A 20,591-nucleotide genomic window follows, 5' to 3' on the forward strand; every position below is an offset into this window, starting at 1 on the left:
TCTGTTGCCCTAATTAGGATCTACTATTTAAAAAGTATCTCCTAAGACGGATCCCTGAAAAAGAACAGCGATGAAGGAACTAGGTAGTTAGATATCAAATAGAGTCATATATGTGACTCCATGATCTACTGTGTTGTGACTTTGGGAGCCTGAAGTAGAGCTCTACAGTGACTGCATTTGATTCTTCACTCTCTAGATTGGTCATCAGCACTGTCACACCAACGGCTTTTGCCCTGAAGGCAGATGAGATGACAGGCATGTTGTGGTGTGTTGCCAGTCAGTGGAAACCTCATTTTTTACATGTAACAGGCCTGAACACTCATTTGTTTTCTTTTGGATATTCAGGCCTAGAGTCATCAAGACTTAAAATTTGTTCTCCTTATTAGCCCACAGCAGATCCCACCTCTCAAACAGCAAGAACCTCCTACAAGTCTATAGCACTTAGATCTGCACCTATTAGCCGGTACAGCTGTTGCAAAACCACTGCAGCATTTAGCAAATGGGAAATTATGTTTTCACTGATAATGTCTTAGAACTGACAGAGGGCCAAGTGTCACATTTGAAGACAGCCTGCAGATATGTGAGGTACACAATCTATTTTCCCACTTCAGATCCCTGAAAGTCAAGGTCATACATGAAGCCTTACAGACTTCTCACCTTTTACACAGCTCTTGAAAATTAATTACATGACCACAGAGCATTTTCCTGGGAGACTCTCCTGGTAAGATTCTCTCAAGACAGACAGTATATTGGATAGGATTATTCTAATTTTAATTTTTCACAACAATGTCAGGTACATTTGAATTAATCAGTTCTACAGAAACAGGCCTTCTAATAGTCAAGTTTATCTTATTTTAAGGTAAACTTCTAAAACAGATCAAATGAACTTATACTGTTTCTTACGCACAGCAAAATGAGTAAGACCTCTCATGAATTTATTCTCTGAACCTTTCCCCAGGGAAGGAAGTATGAACAATGGAGTACTGCCGTGGATAGTTTTTGGGTGTATCAGAAAGAGCCCCTCTGCTCTCTGAAGTCTCAAACTGCATTTACATAAAAAATATTCTTTCGTTTGTTTTTTTCCTGTTTCTAACTAGTGACTCAGGGATCACACCTGCACAAAGCTCTGAAAAATACAGTGCAGAAAAACATAAAAATAGCCACGGCAGTCAAATATAACATCTTCAACAAAAGATAATGCATATTCAAGGGTTTAAGAGGATAAACAGCAGTAGTTCCTGAGAATGCTCTCCCAGCATTGCACAGTCTGCACCTCAACTTCCTCAAACATAGGAGATGCCTTTGTATATAACAGTGCTGACAGTATTTTTATTCCTTTGCTATGTTCACTTGTCTTTGCGTCTACAGCATCCAGAACATCCTAGAAAAATGAGCACAAAAATAACAGACGCATGCAAATTTACATAGCTCTTGATGCATCAGCTGAGAGACAAGAGCACGTTAACACCATTCACAACAGGAGGAAGACAGAGTGACTCTACCTCCAGAAAGGAGCTAGTAATACCCTGTACTGCTCTGCATAGCCATGACAACTCTGGCTAGCAGAAGCTGCGTGTCTGTATCTCAGTTTCTTCATCTAGCTATGCATGTACAAAATATTTTGTTTGCCTTTTTTTTTTTTATTTTTTTTTTGTTTGTTTTAAAACAGCTCTTGGTTTTGCCAGTTTCAGATTCCACGGTAGTTCATTTTTAATTTGCAACAACAGTATGGCTTTTATGTAGTCTGAATTAAGAGTTATAGCGTTCAGAAAAGTAAAGTGTCTGGATATTAAATTTGATCTGACTGTTGAGCCTTACATAAACTAACAGGAGCTTTGGGATTTGGCCTGACAGTGAATCTGCAAGGCGCTAAGCAAAAAAAACCCAAACAGTATTAACCATGGAAACTATAATAATAACTTGTACTGGAAAAGCAATGCAGCCTGACAAATTTAAAGGAAGATAACATCAGAGAAGGAGCTACAGCAACAGCCAAGGGAAAATACAGCTTCACTCTAGATCAATCTCATTCAATCTACAATGTTATACAATAACTCTTTCCATTAATTCACATCTGGGAGCACGGTAAAAGCTGTCTAGCTGGATCAAACCAAAGGTTTCTCTGGTCCAATATATGACAATTACAGCAACAACAGATGCCTACAGAAAAGTGTAACAACAGGGCAACCATAAAGACTTCTCCAGTGGGTTCCCCAGACTTCAGAATCTTGGAGCTCAAGAACTTTCAGACAAGCAGCAGTGTCTGACACACTCCATGGTTTTTTATTTCATCAACTTTCTAATAAATTTTCAGACCGTTTAAATCCTGTGGCAGTGTTCAAACTGCAGTCACATAATAGAAAGAATGAGGTCATTCTATTCTTTTTGAACTTGATGTCAGATAGGTTTGATATCCTAGTTCTCACACTGAAAAGGAGAGTAAAATAAATAAATAAATCCTTATTAATCTTTTCTGTTCCATTCATGATTGTATACAGCACAGATTAGTACATTTCATCTCAGTTGTGCCTTTTTCAGCTTGAAGTCCACATTGCCACATCTTAATAGAAAGATGCCCAGTGCTCTTGATCACTCTTGACACCTCCTCTGAACTATTTCCAGTAATGCTAGATCCACTTTGAGACGTGGGAACCAGAACTGTATACATCATTCAAGATGCAGCACAATATGGTTTCGTTAACAATAGTGAAATTAAGATGCTTTTGTTTCATTCCCTATTCTCTTCCTAAACATTCCTAAATCCCATTTATTTGACTAGGACTTTAACTGAGTTAGTTTTCATTGCTCTGTAATTCGTAGATCACCTTCCTTAACAGTAATAGTTCAGAGCCCAACATGAAATACAGTTTGCTTTATTTTTCCTCTTCACCTGCATCACCTTACTGTTACTTTCTGAGTTTTATATACCACTTTATGATTCAGTCCCTCAACGCTGCAAAGTCCTTTGAACATCTTTGCAGCCTGCTCTTCATTTATGTACCACATATAACTTAGCATCATCAGCAATTATTCTAACTCATCTCTTTGATATTATATATCTACCTCCCATTTTTAACAAAACACAATGAAATAGTAAGTAAAAATAAAAGATAGGTTCATAATTTATATCCTGTTAATTACAGATTCTAAAACCGACAGTTGAAGTGAAACTCTTCTTTCAGTACTTAGAAATTGAGATAATTACAAAATAAATCAAACCCTCTGCCATTACTAAAATGTTGCATGCATATGAAAGCAGCATGTCAACCAATAAAGTGCGATACTGAAATTCTGAGTCTCTCACAGCAACAGCTGCCTTTAAAAAGCATACTTGTTATGGCACTGAAAGAACAGAAACTTGAAGCACACCATGAAAAAGAACCTAAACTGACAGAATTGGAGGGTGAGGACTGATATCGTGACACTAAAGATAACACTGAAATGAAAAGAAAAAAAATCATTAGTGAAGTGCATTAACACATGTATCTGGAGAGTTTCACTCGTTTGTATACTAACTGGCTTCCATGTAGAAAATCCACTATTATGTCAATCAGAACAGGGGGGGAAAAAACATAAATCACAAGAGGCCAAATGATTAGAAACTCCAGCAAGACACTTTCCTCAGTGTTATGAGGACTATCTTCTATACTGAAGATGATGGATATTAGACTAGCAGCCTTCCTCTGATACAGGTAACTAGCTCTGAACTCAATAAACGTGTACAACTGCCTTAATTTGCACAGCAACATTCTGAAATGAAGAGAAACTTATCCTCTTAATACACAGGTAGGCTGACATGCTTTCTTAGACATGGCTATTCCCCAGTCTTCGCTAAGAGGTCAGTGGTGTTTATCTCAAAGCTCTACCAAGTGGCCTGTTGAGAGTGTAAGAGCTCTTTTCTAGGCTTGCAGACTACAAATTGCACAGTCTAATGGGTGGCTTCCTTTGGTTCTGCATAGCACCCCCATTCCAGGGAAAAAACCCCACAAACAGACAAGCACATCTGCAGAGAATACAAGGTCTGAGCGGCTTTTTCAGTGTCCTACAAAAACACAGCAGTGCAGGTAAGAAGTTCATTTTCTAACAGAAGTGCTCTATCCTCCCATTTCTGTACATAATTACAGACAAGCCACTGTGTGCCAAGTGATGTATCAATATACATGAACATACCTTTTCGCCAGGAAGACCAGCAACACCATCCTGTCCTTTAGCACCCATTTCACCCTACAAAACAAATTATTCGGTTAGAAGTACTAAAGACTTCTGAGGTTAAGAACAACTACTTAGATCGTATCTGATTCAACAGAAAAGTATATGCTGCCCTGTTTTTGTCATGCTTAGGAATGTAACCACTGTGGAGAAGGGTGCCTTACATGTAACACTAAAATCAGATGAAATACATACATTTTAAAACACCTATAATGTCAATGAAAACCCTCACCTGACAAACAGTTGCACATGCACATTTCCATAAAAAACAGGTCTGCTGATTTTAAAGGAATTCACTGTGACAGCAGAGTGAAACCAAGCAGGTCCATTTTCACTGGGTTGAGTGTGTTCTACGCTGAGAAAGCTCAACATGTAAAAAGTTTTGTTTTGTCTAAAATTCATGTACTCACAATATTTTTAAAAGATCTTATTTAAATTCAGTTCTTCTCTCCCTCCCTCCCTTATACCCCATCAAAGAAACCAAGCCCCAAACCACCAGCAATCTGTAAGAAAATTTTAGTTTTGAGAGACAAGCAACCAACTATCAGGAGATGTATGGAAGATCCCAGCAGCTGAGAGCTCACTGGACCACGAGTCTTAAAACTATTGATGAAAATATCAGACACAAAAATTTTGCTTAATAATGTCAATTATAAGGGTTACAAAGTTTAAAATAAAAATCAGGTGGACACTAGATAAATATAGCACAAACACTGAAACCATATTATAGTCTTAATTTAAAAACAAACCGTAACTATTATGTTTGTCTATTTGTACCAAGAAGGGAACATTCTCTAGCAAACAGAAAATACCACAGCCTTTTTTTTTTGAGTAATCCAATTCTTATGAAAACAATGTCACTGGTTTGAAAAGAATCAACTATCAAATTGTTCTTCAATAGAAAGGGTTGAACGAAGAAGCAGAAGAGCCACATTTAGACAAATAATTGTAAATTTAGGTTCAGAGCCCAAATCTAAAACTGCAAACCCAAAAGCCCCTGCTGAGGAATTAGCGCCCAAGACTTCTAGACTCATGAAGCGTGTAACTTTTTAAATAGCAGGATCCTGGAAGTTCATAATTCTAATGTTCAGCATATGCAGAAACTTCTCAGTATTGGGCAAAGTTCATCAGTTTAGTCAATAAAACCACTCTGCATTAACAAATATTGGTTTCCCATGACCTTCAAAAATAGGATATGCACAGAGTGCTGCAGTGACTTTTTTTTTTTCTGTTACATGTAGAACAGGAGATGCTTAATTGCAGCACAGCAGAAAGTCTTTGTCTAGGCCACAGAATGTATATCAGGGGTCCTCAAACTTTTAACCAGGGGGGCGGCGCGCGGATGAAGTGGCAGGAGGCCATCTGCGGCTGCTTGGTTTCCCCCCAACCCTCAGCTTGGGGGTGGGGGGGGGTGTCTGTAAATACCGGGGGCCGGATTGAGGACCCTAGGGGGACGTATCTGGCCTGCGGGCCATAGTTTGAGGACCCCTGATGTATATGTTCTGTGCCCTCCACAGCCTGAGTGCTCCCAGCCTGTATCCCTGCTTGTCTGGACCGCTGATGCCTGCCAGCACACTGGTGGTCATGCGATCTTAAATTGTTCCAAAGTTCACATGAGGAATATCAGAAACTGTACAAGCAAACCACATCCCCCCAGCTTCGTGTCTTTCCCAAGAGCAAGGACACCAGGTTCTTGTCTGGAAGGGCGTTCCTGCATTTCATGTGAGACCATCCCCATGTAAAGTGCATAACCATTTCTTAAATTACAACCTCAGTCTCTCCATCAGGCTTAAAATGATTTTAATTAATGCAGTTATGGTACAATAACATCAGCCAGGTATGCCAGAACTCAAAATACAAACACTGCTGTAAAACTTTTTTTAAAAAATAACAATTAAAAAAAAAAAACAAACCCAAAAAACCCAACAAAACAAACCACAAAACTCCACCAAAACCAAAAATCTGAAAGAGCTTCATAGACAGAATACCATAGTACCTTTATCTTTTCAGCATAAATGTAATACCTCTGTTCTGAAATGAAGTTATTCATCTTTTTAAAGTTGAGAAAGGAGCAGTAAGATTGGCCAGAAATAGTAACAGTACTCACTATATCCCAGGACTACCATTATAAAACATTTAGTCCCTGGTAAAGGAAGGATTTACAATATACGCTTTTCCACAGCATTCCGTCTATGCTGGCAAGCAGCAACTGCTGACTCAGCACACTGTACTCCGAGGAGCTTAAGTCTCCTTGTGCTTTACCCATGGATCAGAACCAGGGCCCTGGATGGCAGTATCAGTTAAGTTCTCAGAATTCAATATTCCTGTCTTCAGCAAGAAGAAAAAAAAAAAAAAAAGAAAAAAGAAAAAAAGCAGCAAAAAAAGAAAAGAAAAAAGAAGGAAAGGAGGAAAAAAAAAAAAAAAAAAAGGGAAAAACTCAAAACACCAAACAAACTCCAACCCAAAACTAAGCTACAGGTCAGGTTTCCTTGCTACCTTTTCCTAAAAGCAGAATGATGTGTCTCAACAACCGAACAACTGTCACCACAATTCTGAAGTGTGCTGTCATAACCTAATACTACTGTTGCTGCTTCTTGCCTATGATAAAACTAATCTACTTTCCTTGCCCCTCACTTTAATTTCTTAACAACTATACACAGAAACCATCATAAAATAACTGCATGTGCGCAATCTGGCTTAAAACTTCTTTGTTTGTAGCATGTGAGCTAAGCAAATGAATCAAAATGAGCGACTCTCAGATGCAGAGAACTACTCCAGGCATAAGTTTAAACGACTGCTCTAAAGAAGCAACATTCTGGAGCGTGTGAGCCGTCTCCAATGTTCTTTTTATTCAAATATTGGAATGGCCCTTAGTTAGCTATCGCAAAAGTAGACCAAAATCCTGTGTGTGCAAACAGCATGATCCTACTGGCATTATGAGAGAGAAAGCAACAGGACTGGCCCCTGGTTACCTTATCTAATTACCCACAGAGTGACTCTCTTATCTATGCACACTCTGTTCCCTTATGCCACTTGCCAGTATTTTAATAGACCAGAACTGCTTTGTTACATTCAGCAGGGGTTTTTTTATATACTGTATAAACTAAAATTACACAGCCTGCTACACGCCAGGAAGCCTTTAGCAAATACAACTTACTAGCCAATTAACCAAGGTATGTTTACACTTCTGTTTCACTAACTGCAGACAGGCTCCCCACCTTGAAGACAATTATTTTTCACTGCAAATTAGATCAAAGTTATGCTTCTAGCTTGTAATTGTGATTTTAACAACCACAGTCTGAAAGGTTCTAGTTTTTCATGCTTTCATTCAATGACTTTAAAGATCAGATACTATAGGTTGTACAAACTAGAAGTGTTCACAGTCACCATGACAGAATAAAAAAAAAAAAAAAAATCAGAGCAAATGCATTTTTTTTTCCTTTTTGTTTAATGGCATTTTCCTTTGCTTCTGCAGATCATTAAGTCCTTCACAAGAGTGAAAAAGCATCCTTTTTACTTTCTTACATAGTAGATGCCAAAAGTACAGAAATGAGATTAAAACCTCAATAGGAACTTTTCTTGATGAACACAATAAACTCAGATTTGGAGAATTTGCCAAGAGTGAGAGAGAAAACTCATCCCAAAGGCAGTTTCACTCCAGGGTTTCCCTGGCACTGGTGGACAAGCAGAGAGTATATACAGCCCTGGAAACACCATCCCTGTTACTCCCAGCAGGAGCTCCTGGCTGTGCACTGACCCAGCAGCCTCAGGGCTCAGCCTTGCAGTGGCCTGAGCTGGGTGTTGCTGGTTTAACCCCTGCAGCACCAGGCCCTGTGACAGTTGCCTCCCCTGCTCCAGCTGCAGCTCTGGGGTGGCCCCACTGGGGAAAGGTGACACCCCCCAACCCTATGCGCACCTCAGAGTGCTGAGGACTTGCTGCCACCCTCTCCACTCCTTCTTGAGGAGGACTTAAACTGGCATCCTCAAGTCTGAGATGAATACTGGAATGGTGAATACGGTAACATAGAAAAGAGGTATATATTTTAGACTTTCTTTTTAAAGAAAACAAACTGTATTAGTAATGATTTTTTCCTTTATTAATTTGATAACTTGGACTATTAGATAGTTAAAACACTACATAGGTATACCAATAAATTCTTAGCTTCATAGGCAAGGAGCACTCCCTTCTGTCCCTTGCAACATTTTAAGTCTATCAAGTACACTGGCAATTCCTGACTGTCATCACCGACAGTCACCTGTCTTTTGCCCAAAATGTTTCTTTTTCATGCATTCCAGCTTCTTGGTCTTATCAAGAACCTCTGCAACAAAGACCAGAAATGAATGCTTCCCAGGGCTGCATAACAGGTGGACCTTGGTTATAAGTGTCCTGGTTTCGGCTGGACAGAGGTAAATTCTTAGTAGCTAGTGCAGTGCTGTGGTTTGGATTTAGTATGAGAATAATGTTGATAACATACTGATGTTTTTATTTGTTGTTGAGTAGTGTTTATACCAAGTCAAGGACCTTTCAGTTTCTCAGGCCCTGCCAGCGAGAGGGCTGGAGGGGCACGGGAAACTGGGAGGGGACAGAGCCAGGACAGCTGACCCAAACTGGCCAAAGGGGTGTTCCATACCATATGACATTGTGCTCAGCATACAAAGCTGGGGGAAGAAGCAAGGGAGGGACATTCACAGTTACGGTGTTTTTCATCCCAAGTAACCGTTACACGTGATGGAGCCTGGCTTTCCTGGAGATGGCTGAACACCTGCCTGCCCATGGGAAGTGGTGCATGAATTCCTCATCTCAGTTAGCTTGTGTGTGCAGCATTTGCTTTGCCTAGTAAACTGTCTTTATCTCGACCTATGAGTTTTCTCACATCCACTCTTGATTCTCTCCCCCATCCCACCACGGGGGAGTCTGCGAGTACCTGTGTGGGGCTTAGTTGCCAGCCAGTGTTAAACCATGACAAAGAGGAATGACAGAGGAGGAGGAAAGGAAGACTAGCAAGGAAAATAGGCAGAAAGAGCAGTGAGGCACCTCATTTGTTCTCCGTGAGTTCTTTTTTTCTTATCATTCTATTATAAATATTTTCCTAGTGCAACAATATATTGCATAAACCTATCTCTACCAATCCTAAAATAGCTTTTTAAATGTCTTTCTCCTTAAGTAAAATTTAAATTAATGAAGCTTACTTGAATAGCAATAAATTTCTCCACGGTGTGCATCAACAGGCACTTCAATGTTTGAAAGCACTCTGCCTCTGGCTTTTTGCTCCCTGCTGTACTTACAGCATTAACCAATGACCTATTAACACAGCTTGGAATGGTTTAATATTATATCAAAATACTTAATACTCTTTGGATCTCAATTTAAAATGTTCTGTGGGCAATAAGTTTCCCTAAAAGAAATAAAAATAATAAAAAGGATAACAGTTACTTTTTTTCACCTCTTTGATATTCAGTATATAAACATAACCATTCCCATTACTGTGATTAATATTCTGTCTTTCTGAAGATTTTCTACATATTGAAGACAAAACAGGACCTACACATTGGGATCAAAAGACATTTACTAACAATGAATATACTTGTAAAGAGTCTGAGTAGCTATATACCATGCTGAAATCGTAGAAATTGCTTCCAAAACAGATACCAACAGTAAACTTCTAACTCAGCTCAACAGAAGAGGAAACCCAGCTCTACAGAACAGATACCAAAATGTGTTAAATCACAGGATACTTCCACCTGACTTGTGACCACTTGAAACTTAAGAAATACACTGTGCTAAGAATCATGCTACCATGAGAGTAACACGGTATATTATTCAGGGATAACCTAAATTTTGCACTTCACTGCTGGCTGCCTCTTGGTTTTCATTCAATGGGAAAAAACTATCAGGCAGATCACAAAGTGGATTTCAAGGACAGAAATCAGTAAGCAGCAAACAAAGTTGGTCCTGGTGACTTTGAGTCCTAATTATTCAGATGTTAAAGAACAGGAGGATGTCCCTTGCTGCAGATTGCTGCAGAAGATTATCTCCCAGCAAATAAAATCCTGCAAAACAAAAATCCATGGATCCAAGCTTGCACAAGGAATAAAAGGGACAGGGATTACTGCCCTTGAGGCAGTCCTCACTACACAGTAAGGAGTGTATGGTAACAACTGAACAGTCTGGTCATTCAAGACGGGAGGCAAGTCTTGAAACTGAGCTGCCACTTCACCCCCAAAGCCGCAGAGATAATACTTCTATTGTTGAGTGAAGAACTCTCCTCATAATGTCCTCATGAAGCCGTAATGGAAGGCCAGGCATACAAACAGGAATGTAATTCACACAAATGGGACATGATCAGCGATGCTTCTGTACGTTCAGACGGACAGCTTGCCAGAGATGCATCAATATTTGTATGAATACTTGTTCCAGCAAAAATATGGCAGTTCGGTCATTTGGGCACACAATACACTGGACTTTGGCTCAGACCTGGTCAGAGGTATGAACACGAGCCAAGAGTACAGGACTGCCAAGAGTATAGAAATGAAATGGAAACAAGGTAATAATTAAATTTAAAATGCTTTAAAATGGCTTATCAGGTATCACATTCTGTACTGCTGATATTTTAGATATTCCTGAACAGGCAAAAGAGAGTCTGATCTTAGAGAAAAACTAAGTTAAGACTGAGAAGGGCAATTTTGGGAGCTTGAATATTGCCTAACAGAAATCTGTATACGTAGACTTTCTTGCCAAGCCCATGGCGACAAAAAGACACGTAAATCCAGTCACACAATTAATTACAGTGGATGGAAAATTGCAATGAGATAATGTACAATAAAAGGATAATGAATGCTATGCTGTACAAAAAATTATATCAATGGATACAGAAATTTCCCAGGAAGGAAACTAAAAAATTAACATTAACTTGTTTCTGCTTGGATACTGCCATGGCAAGAACATTTAAATACAGTTAGTTGTATGCTAATAATAATATGATTTAGAAGCAAAAGAAAATAACAAAATGAGGAGCAGAGCACAAGCAAAATGTGAAACGTAGGCTGAAAACCGTTAGATAACTTACAGAGTCCAATTTCTTTGTGACTAGCTAGCAAAGTCACCAAGAAGCTGCTGCTTATTTCATGTAGAACATTACAAAAGATTCAATCACAGTCTGTTACTCTCCTTACATAATCTGGCGATAAATCATGTATCCTGCATGTCTGGAATGATCTGGGGTCTTGCTGCCTCTCCACCCCTCATTATTAATCTAACAAGGCCATCATTGAGAGCAAGTACTACTGAAAACTTGCATAAATGCAGAGGTGAAGAAAAAAATGGTACTAGACCCTCAGAGAATGTGGCATTTAACTCCATCATGGTAGGCACTATTCAAGGCAGTATTCATTTGCTCCCCCTTCCCAAACACAAGAAACCCACCCTAAAGACAGGAAGTAGCAAGTACTGGTCAATTATAAGGAAGGTTCAAATTAGGCAGCTTTCTAGCTGTTTGCTGTAACACCTCGGACTTCAACCTGATGATTCACGGAATTCTGTGAATTGACACTGACAAATATCAATTGGCTATCATTAGGCTAAACTGCTGGATGTACATAATCCTGCTCAAGCTCTAAACATTTAGTGAAGTATCAGAGTGTCTGGTGATAAACAGATCAAATTTGGACTTGGAAACAGTAGGCCACTACAAAAAAAAAAAATCTATTTTTAATAAAAATTAAATGTTTCAAGATTTATAATCTCAAGCTTAATAATTTTGAGTTTTATATATAAACCAAAATTTTTTTACTTGCAAATTACCAACCATGTCAGACATGTCCTCATGCTATTTTCATCATTTAATGGTAGACTTGGCAGCCCTGTGTTAATGGTTGGACTTGAAGATCTTAAAGATCTTTTCCAACCTAAATGATTCCGTGATTCTATGCAATTTGCAATCAGTGATGCACAGAAATTGAAAAGGGTCATTGACTGCTGGACAGGTTTTGAATGAATGTGGTGAGGGTTTCTTTCTAAAACAAACAGGAGAACAGAACTAGAAGTGACTACATGCTTTATGTAGAGGTACTATGCTTAATACGGTAAATATCGCTAATCGGCTGTGAGATGGAATGGTAAAAAAAAAAAAAAAAAAGAAAAAGACTTCTGAAGTCTCCTTTCTCATCTTAGTAGCAGTAACAGTCTCAATGGATTGTGTCAGGAGCAGAAGAGCAGTTTCCCAAATAAATGTTAGGAAACTCTTTATGTTGGCAACATAGGCTAACCCTAACAGTGACAATTGTTCTGTATACGCAGACCTCAGATCAGCAAAAATTCATTACTTAATTTGAAAACTGCCTACTATCCCTCAAGTGTCACCTGGGCTACAGAAACAAACATGCCTGAACCTTTTTTTCCACCTATACAGCTAGTACCAAAAGTGAAATACATATTGGAGGAGAGGAGTTGGAGGTAGATGACACTATCAAGGAATTTACTTAATTTCAACCAACTGTGTGGATAAACCCTCTCAGAATCACACCTGCTTCAGCCAGGTATTGCAGTCCCAGGAACAGCACTGACTGTCTTCACAAACTATTTCAGATCATGTATTCAACAGTGTGCTGTGAGGGAGGATGCTGCATTAGGACACCTCCATCCTAAACTGTGTTATGACATTCCAGGTATCTTCCTCTCACACAGAATTACTATCCACTGACTTTCTGGGTGATCTGCAAGAGTTTATTCATTTCATTTATTCATAATTGCCCTCTCAGCACAATAAAAACATGTTCCCAGACATGTCCTGATCCAGCATCCTCCAACCAAATTTAGGGAATGGAGTATGAAGGGAAAACATCTCATACACTGACCTTTATTATTAGGAACCCCCCAAGCTAAATAACACAGGAATGTCATGGTAAGTGTTACAGAACAAAAATACAGAATAGGCCCAAGGAAACAAGCACCAACTGGTCTGTCCTAGGATCTCACCAATGTCAGGTACCTCTTTTCACAACTGAGAAAGTTTCTCTTAAGAGTGATGTCAAAGAATATACAGTATTGAGGTCATATAAGAGAATTCATATCCTCCTACTGATGACTACTGCAAGGATGAATCCACTGGACAGGATTCTGTTCATCAGCAGGACAAACATCATATGGGAAAATCCTTGTCACAGACAACATACATTTCTTTTTCTGGATACAGAAACAGGCAATAGGATATGCTGATGGGGTTAGGTAGGCATGTGATTCCCAGACAGGTAAACTGTGTTCTGTGCAGCTGATGAGGGGACCCCAAAGTCAGGCAGGTGTACGCTGCACATGCACAGAACCAGGGACTGACTGATAAAGGATTTAACCTGTGCACAGGGAGATTCTTTAAGGAATAACAAAATTCATAAAGTTTCTATATAAAGAAAGATAAGCCAAAGAAAGATTTGAAAGAGAGAATTCAACAGGTATTTTACCTTTTCACCTTTATTTCCTTTCTGGCCTGGCAAACCAGCTACTCCGGGCAATCCTGCTTCTCCCTGATTTTAAAAGAAATCAGAAATCAACAGAGAAGGAGACCCAAAATATGTATTTGGTTTGGTTTTCTTTATCACAAAAGCCTAACAGAGAAAATTATTCAGAATAAATACAGTACAACACCCAGGAGAAGGATTTTTTAAAAAAACCATTATTTAGAAAATAATTTATTCTCAAGTAAAAACATTTACATTAAATATAATGCCTAAATATAACTGTCATTTTTACTACAGACTTTTTTTTTGGCTGTGTATTTAAAAAGCTAAACCTTACAGACCTTTGCAACTATAACTAAATCTAAAATGTACTTTCTTAACTGGGAAATACAATGTAAGTACCTTAAAACACTGGAAACCAGTAAGATGCTTTTCATAATGACAAAAAAAGAGAATTCAACCTTTTTCTTTTTTTTTCTTTTTTTCTTTTTTAATACCTAGCAGGATTAAACAGGGTGATGTAATAAAAAAGCAATAGGAAAGCCTCATACTTTATTTGGAAAGCAGTGGCACCTCTCTTTAGATTCTTGCGGCATTCCTGGAAGTGTGTATATTTTGCTGGCATGAACAGTCACTGGTGATGAAGTTGCAGTAAGTAACTTCTCCTCATGCGGGCACTAAAATAAAAAGATTTTCTGGTTTTTGGTCTTTTAACTTTGGTTAACAGATAAATACCATTCAAACACTATTTTAAAGTTACTTTCTGTTTTAGTGCTCCTGTATACACCATATTACAAAGAAGCTGCAACAATTGCCAAACAGAGGAAAAAGCTGTAGCAAAATAAAGTCTAAACATTGTGATTCTTCTGCACTAAAATCAATGCCAGTTAAAACTGATCTAAATGTCCCACTTCTTTCTTCCAAAAGAGCCCAGACAAAGGAATAAAGTCTCTCAAAATTAGAAGTAGTGAAGCAGAAAATCCTCATGGAAAAAAAAAATAGAGGGTACTTCTCAGTTTCATCCCATCCTCCACCACTTATCCTGAAATATCAAATGTCAGAGTGTGAGGGAAAATTATTATTATTATTTTGTAATTAAATACTGTGGGCATGCAGAGTTTGGAAACAAACAAAAAGCCCTGAAGCCAATATTCACCTTCCTGTAACTCATGAGAGCTGAGCCAGCCTGAAGATATACTACAGGACAAGTCAACAGAACCTGATAAATTTTAGAAGCTCTCACTAAGATGTAATGAAGTCTCTTGTGAGCCCTCTGTCAGAGAAATTCCCATAGGATTTACAGCTTAGTGCAGAAATTTGTACCCAAGGATAAATTTCTTCCTTTAGATTACTGAAAATGTAGCCCTTACAATCGGTAAGGCAGTAATGAAAAAATAAATCAGAAAATGTAATGCTCATTAATATGAAAGTCATTAAGAAGTAAACCACCTTTTTTTTTTACATCTTCAACTTAAGACAAATGAATGAAACTGAAGGTGATTTTAGCTATATAGTTGAATGAATGTTTAAGATGCTATTAGTAAAGCCTTTCCTTGATCTTTTTGTGTTCTTATATAATTACGTTCTGTTTTGGTTTTACCTTTTTGCTACTGTGTCATAACGGCTAAATAAATTGTATTTCCACGCACAAAGTGGAACCTACAGAAGTTTATACACTCAAGAGCAAGCCTGCACTACTATCAGGAACATATTTTGAAATATATTCGAACAATAAGTTATTATTTAAAATTGAAATTTCCCTTGATAAATCAGATCCAGCCTCTTCCATGCTCCTGAGCACCGATCAGTTGTCAGTTCCCACATTCTCCTGCCTCTCTGTTCTTGGGCAGCTTTATAGCTCCATTCCAAGTACCCTTTTCTCCCATCTTTGTAGATGGAATCAATTAGTCCTTCTGCACACTCTGGGTTTTTTTGCTGACTGCAGGCTGGGTGATGATGGTACTGCCCATTATCTCAGAGGTGCCTGCTCTTGCAGACTATTTCTTCATAAGTAGCAGATCAATATTTTAACATATTTTTTCTGCGTGTTTTTTTTCTCTATCATGCCCATTTAGAGAAAAAAAATCAGATCTGCAACTTAAAGTGTTCTTATAGTTCCTAGTGTCCTCCCGTTCACACTGATTCTATTAAAACAAAACAGAAAAGTGAACCCTCTAAACTAAATCAGTTTCTTCTTATGTTAAACAATATATACATCTTAGCGTGTATTATAAAGAAGAAAGTATGTCAAATATGAAACACCCATTCTTCCACATTAGCGTGCCGAAATAAGGGAAACACCCTCAACACCTTCCTATTTGTCTCCCCTTCCACAGTCCTGCAGACTCCTTCATGGACTTTGTTCGTCACCTGATGGCTTCACTAGATAGAACTGTTATTGAAATGGCCTCTGTTATTTGAAGCCATCCTCAGGTCACTGCAGTGATTTGTATCCTGCTCTCTAAGACTTCCTTAGTTACTAATTAGGCATTAATCAATGTTAAGAAACACAGTTAAAAAGCACTAGCACCACCTGTGCCTTTTACTGAAGTTCCACTGTGCCACCGAGTTAGGCAGCAAGAAACAATGTACCATGACTCCAGACACAGGATTCATTTTTTAGGAGGTAATTAATCTAACACTTCTATGGAAATGTCTTTAGGAGTCTTTAGTAAGAAACAATGAAGCAATTTCTTTTGTATTAACACTTGCATTTAAACAAATAACTTACCAGGTCTGCAGATATTTCACAACATGTATCTTCCCTTGCAAGTTTTGGATTACAATAAACTGTTATGCGGTGAAGTTCAATCTATTAAGAAATACAGAAAAGACTAATATAAGATGTAAAAAAATCATACGTTACAGCATGCATTTTCTTATCTTGGCACAAACTTTCTCTGTGAAACACTGCATATTTCTGAAATGCTGGAAAAAGGAACAAATCCAAAATAATTACACAGCTCCTCACTTCAGGAACAAATTATGAAGCCTACTACTTATATTTACTTTTTTAAAATTACTTTTTAATTACTTTTACCATCACATTTTACATTTAATTTATCTTCTTGTAAGTTGTATCCCTCTGTATGGCTCTTGCTATGCTACACAGGCATTTTAGCCCTCTAGACGTCCTCTGCAAACCTTTTCAGGAACGTAATTTTCTCCTGCAGTGAACTAGAATAAAGGTTTCATAAGCTCTCTCACACATACAGCTTTCATCACTTTGGACAGACCTTTACCTGGACCTTGCCAATAAATCACTTAAAGAGCAAAAGATTACAAATCTTGTACATAAAGCTTCTGTTTCAGAGATTTTTGGCAGATTAGCAAGATGAATAGCATCTGATTTAAACTAGCTAATCTTGCCCTTGTATGCCTCTTTCTGCATCTCTGTTGTACCCTCTTATTCTCCTCCTTGCATTTGGTGTTGAGAAGAGTGACTGCTGGTACAGGATCTGCTCTGCTGCCTTCGTCAGCTTTATGCCCATAATATTTTCCTGTAAATGTAGAAATCCCAATTGACAATCTCAATCCAGAATTATCAAGCCTGTACCACACAACCAACACAAGATAAAAAGTATCTGCTCCTTCTCCTGCATGCTATGTGGAAATGAGGAGATGGTACATACATTTCAATAAAGTTGAACTCAGAAAATAAAATGAAGCATGAGCTTGGCCCCATGAAACAAGAGCTCTGAGTCCAGGTCAAAGTGTTCAGCATCTCAGAGGACTGATTCCTCCCACAGTGCTAGATTAGAGTTACAATGTGCTGTTCCTTCTGGAACTGTACAGTGTACATTATATATCTGAAACTTTCAGATGGCCACCATAAACTCCAAGTCAGAGGCTTTCAACCTGCTAACTGGATGTCAGCATGCTTAAACTGACTTTTCCTGGAACTTTCAAATTACTTGCTGTGAGCTGTCTGCACAAGGCAACAGAGAAGAGCATCTCTGGGACAGAACACAGCCCAGAATATTATGGAGTTGCCTTGGATAATTTTTGCACCAAAGGCTGCACGAAACTTCCAGCCAATTCCTAGTCCCTCCCATTTGGAGGAAGGAGTAACAACTACGAACAATGTGCCCCTATTTCTGCCATAGCTGAATTACCCTGGAATATGATACAATCTTGATACAGAGGTAATCCTTTTTTTTTGTCTCCCCTTTATCAAAGGGAGACAAAGTGTAGCAGATGACTGATACAAAATCATCAATTAACCTCATAAAAATTTAAAGAAAAATATTGCCACTGAAAATTATTTCTAAATGTAGTAATAATATGTCTACAGTAACCACATGGCTCTTACTCCAAAGCGAATGCAGAAAAAGACTCCTGAAACCAGGACCAAGTTTTTGTAGTTACTTTGGTAACAGAAGGTTTGCCTTAGCAGATGCTACAGCACTGAATATTGTTTGAAGAAAAAGGCTTAGGGACTTCAAATTAAGAACATACACTTGAAATTAATAACCAGTTTTGAACCTTTTATCTACATAATTCTTTACGATTGTGTTAGTAAAAGCACGGCTAAAACACGATTTCAAGTTATCTGGTTTTCCTTTCATACTACTCACATCTACAGGCTTATCATCCCCAGCGCGAGAAGCAATCAGAGTCCTTCCCTGCAAGTCAATGGTGAATTTTTCAACAGTCTGCTTTCTCTCAATTAAATTACAATCCAAATAGAGGGAAATGATCCCCGACTGCACACTAATACCAAGCTTATGCCACTGCCGATCAAACAATGGATAAATTTCTCGACTCTTAAAAGTATAGTGCAGTATATTTCCCTGAGCAGATTTGGTCATATACTCCACAACCTTTTTTGTACCATCCAGAAGGACAGAGATCTGAAAGCAAAACAAAATAAAAGAAATTGTCATTTAAAAGTTACAAGTATGAGAATGAAATGCATATGTAGTAGTTATACTACAGAATTATGTTATGAAGCATTCTTCCATGTAACTTTGTAAATACATATCAGCTATAAATCATAACATGCCTTCTTATCCTATTTTGCAGTCTTAATTCAATACATTTTGTTAAAATTCTGTTGTTCATATAATAAAGTCATCAAATATTTCAGAGCAGTCTGTCTATTCCCTATAAACTGTAGCTAAATCTAGTGGTGAAATGCCCACTAAGTTACATTTGCCATATTATATAAGGGGAAAAAAAAGAAACTTGAAAAAAATAATTCAAAGACAACTCTAACCTCAGGTGTATCATACTGATTTAAAACTTGCCATATATACCAACGCTCTTTCTTGGTATTTCGCCGTACACGGAACGTAGCAACTAGAGAATATTCCTCAGGAAGCCCATTTGGAAATACTTGCCTAGAATAGGAGAGAGAAAAAACAATTATTTCTTGTTATACACACAAACACTGCTTAAAAGGAATGAACACAAATAATATCTGGTGAAAACAAGGAGCCAAATGCTCACTCACACCTGTAGAAATTCACAGACTTCAGCAATCAGAAGTGCCTGTTCTCAAAAGTACAATTCAGTCTATTTACATGAATAAACAACTAAAGATTTCACTAAGAAATTTTTTGTTCTAGCTTTTTTAAAATCTGTGATTCCTATTAATAGAGGTCTTAAAAGAACTGTTGTAAAGTGAATGCCACATATAAACATATTTTAAAATACTGCTTTTCCCAATGTCTTGCTTGGGATACTGGAACAAGTTTCCCAGAGGATCTGTGGAATAATCCCCATCCTTAAGAGACTCAAAACACAGCTGGAGAGGGCTCATGATCTAACTTTCAAGTTGGTCCTGCTTTGAGCAGGGGATTGGTCCAGTGGCCTCCCCAGGCAATGACTCAGACATCAGGCTTGAACAAAAATAAGGAATGTATTTCTGAATGAGTGACTTGCTGTTGTCTGATTTTGTTATTCTTTTCTTACCTGAGATATGTCAACACCTCTAAAAAGAAGTCTCACTTGCTACCTGTGTAACAGAATGCAGTAGACACCACTTCTACAAACTATTTGATAAGTTTGTATTGAAGAAAAAAATGAAATTAGTCTGTAACTCAACTCTACAGACTTCAGTAATCACTAAACATACACTAATTGTGTATTAAACAAATTAGGATAGTGTAATCAACTTTTTTCTTTTCAAGTGTCTGCATTTCAAATTATTTCTTTTTGAAGACAGAGATGAGACAAATGAAAACTATGGATGCAAACACCACACGACACATGACATAGCTTAAGTGTTAACGTTGCTGTTTACTGAAGACTGTCAGGATTGCCCAGCTAGCCACATTGCAAAAGGCATTCTCTGGACCAGAGCAGAGGAAACCCAAGGGCCCCATGCAGCAGAAATATTTACTCTGTTTTTCTTCCTACAATCATGTGAAGTAAATGGTTTCGTTCTAAAAAACTACAAATGGGATTATAATTACACAATAATGTGCTATAAAGGCTTTATTAAAAAAAAAAAAAAACTAAAAACAAAACAAAGGGAAAGAAAAGAGGAAAAAAAAAAGGAAAAAGAAAAAAAAAAAAAAAAAAAGAGGAAAGCTCCAGCTGACAAGAAAATAACACCACAACCCTGCTGGAAATCAGTGCACTTCAGTTAACTTAGGATCTCAGGAAAAATGCTTTTTGTGTAGAGAAGCCTGCACTAAATCCTGCCAAAGAATTTCTTTATGGACTAACACCTATTTAGGTCCCTTATGTGGGAATTACACTTCTGTGGCTTATTTCCCACAGCTGATTCCTGTTTTATCCCAGCACCAAATTGGCGGCTCTCCCACATTGTTAGTGGACCCATATGCTCTGTTGTTCAGCTATAGATGTTTCAATGTCAAAAGGCAAGGCAAGAGTGAATAGGCTTTGCGGGACTTAGATACAAGTTTCATACTACTCTATATTTTAATTATAGCATAAATAATATGTTTGTTATTTATAAAGAA

General features: G+C 38.0%; 1 protein-coding gene across 5 annotated transcripts in view; it reads right to left on the reverse strand.

Annotated features, from left to right (window-relative positions):
• The window catches only part of COL19A1 (collagen type XIX alpha 1 chain), a 209,414-nt gene that overhangs the window by 152,619 nt on the left and 36,204 nt on the right, over positions 1-20,591 (reverse strand). For all 5 annotated transcript variants that reach the window (XM_080388821.1, XM_080388820.1, XM_080388823.1 and 2 more), the window contains 6 exons: positions 18,878-19,001; positions 18,237-18,512; positions 16,391-16,471; positions 14,211-14,336; positions 13,663-13,725; positions 4,171-4,224 (listed from right to left, as the gene is read on the reverse strand). In XM_080388821.1, coding sequence (XP_080244947.1) covers positions 4,171-4,224; positions 13,663-13,725; positions 14,211-14,336; positions 16,391-16,471; positions 18,237-18,512; positions 18,878-19,001 — 724 coding nt within the window. The remainder of the gene's footprint in view (positions 1-4,170; positions 4,225-13,662; positions 13,726-14,210; positions 14,337-16,390; positions 16,472-18,236; positions 18,513-18,877; positions 19,002-20,591) is intronic.

Source organism: Falco punctatus (assembly GCF_963210335.1).
Source record: "Falco punctatus genome assembly, chromosome: 5".
Taxonomy (NCBI): Eukaryota; Metazoa; Chordata; class Aves; order Falconiformes; family Falconidae; genus Falco; species Falco punctatus.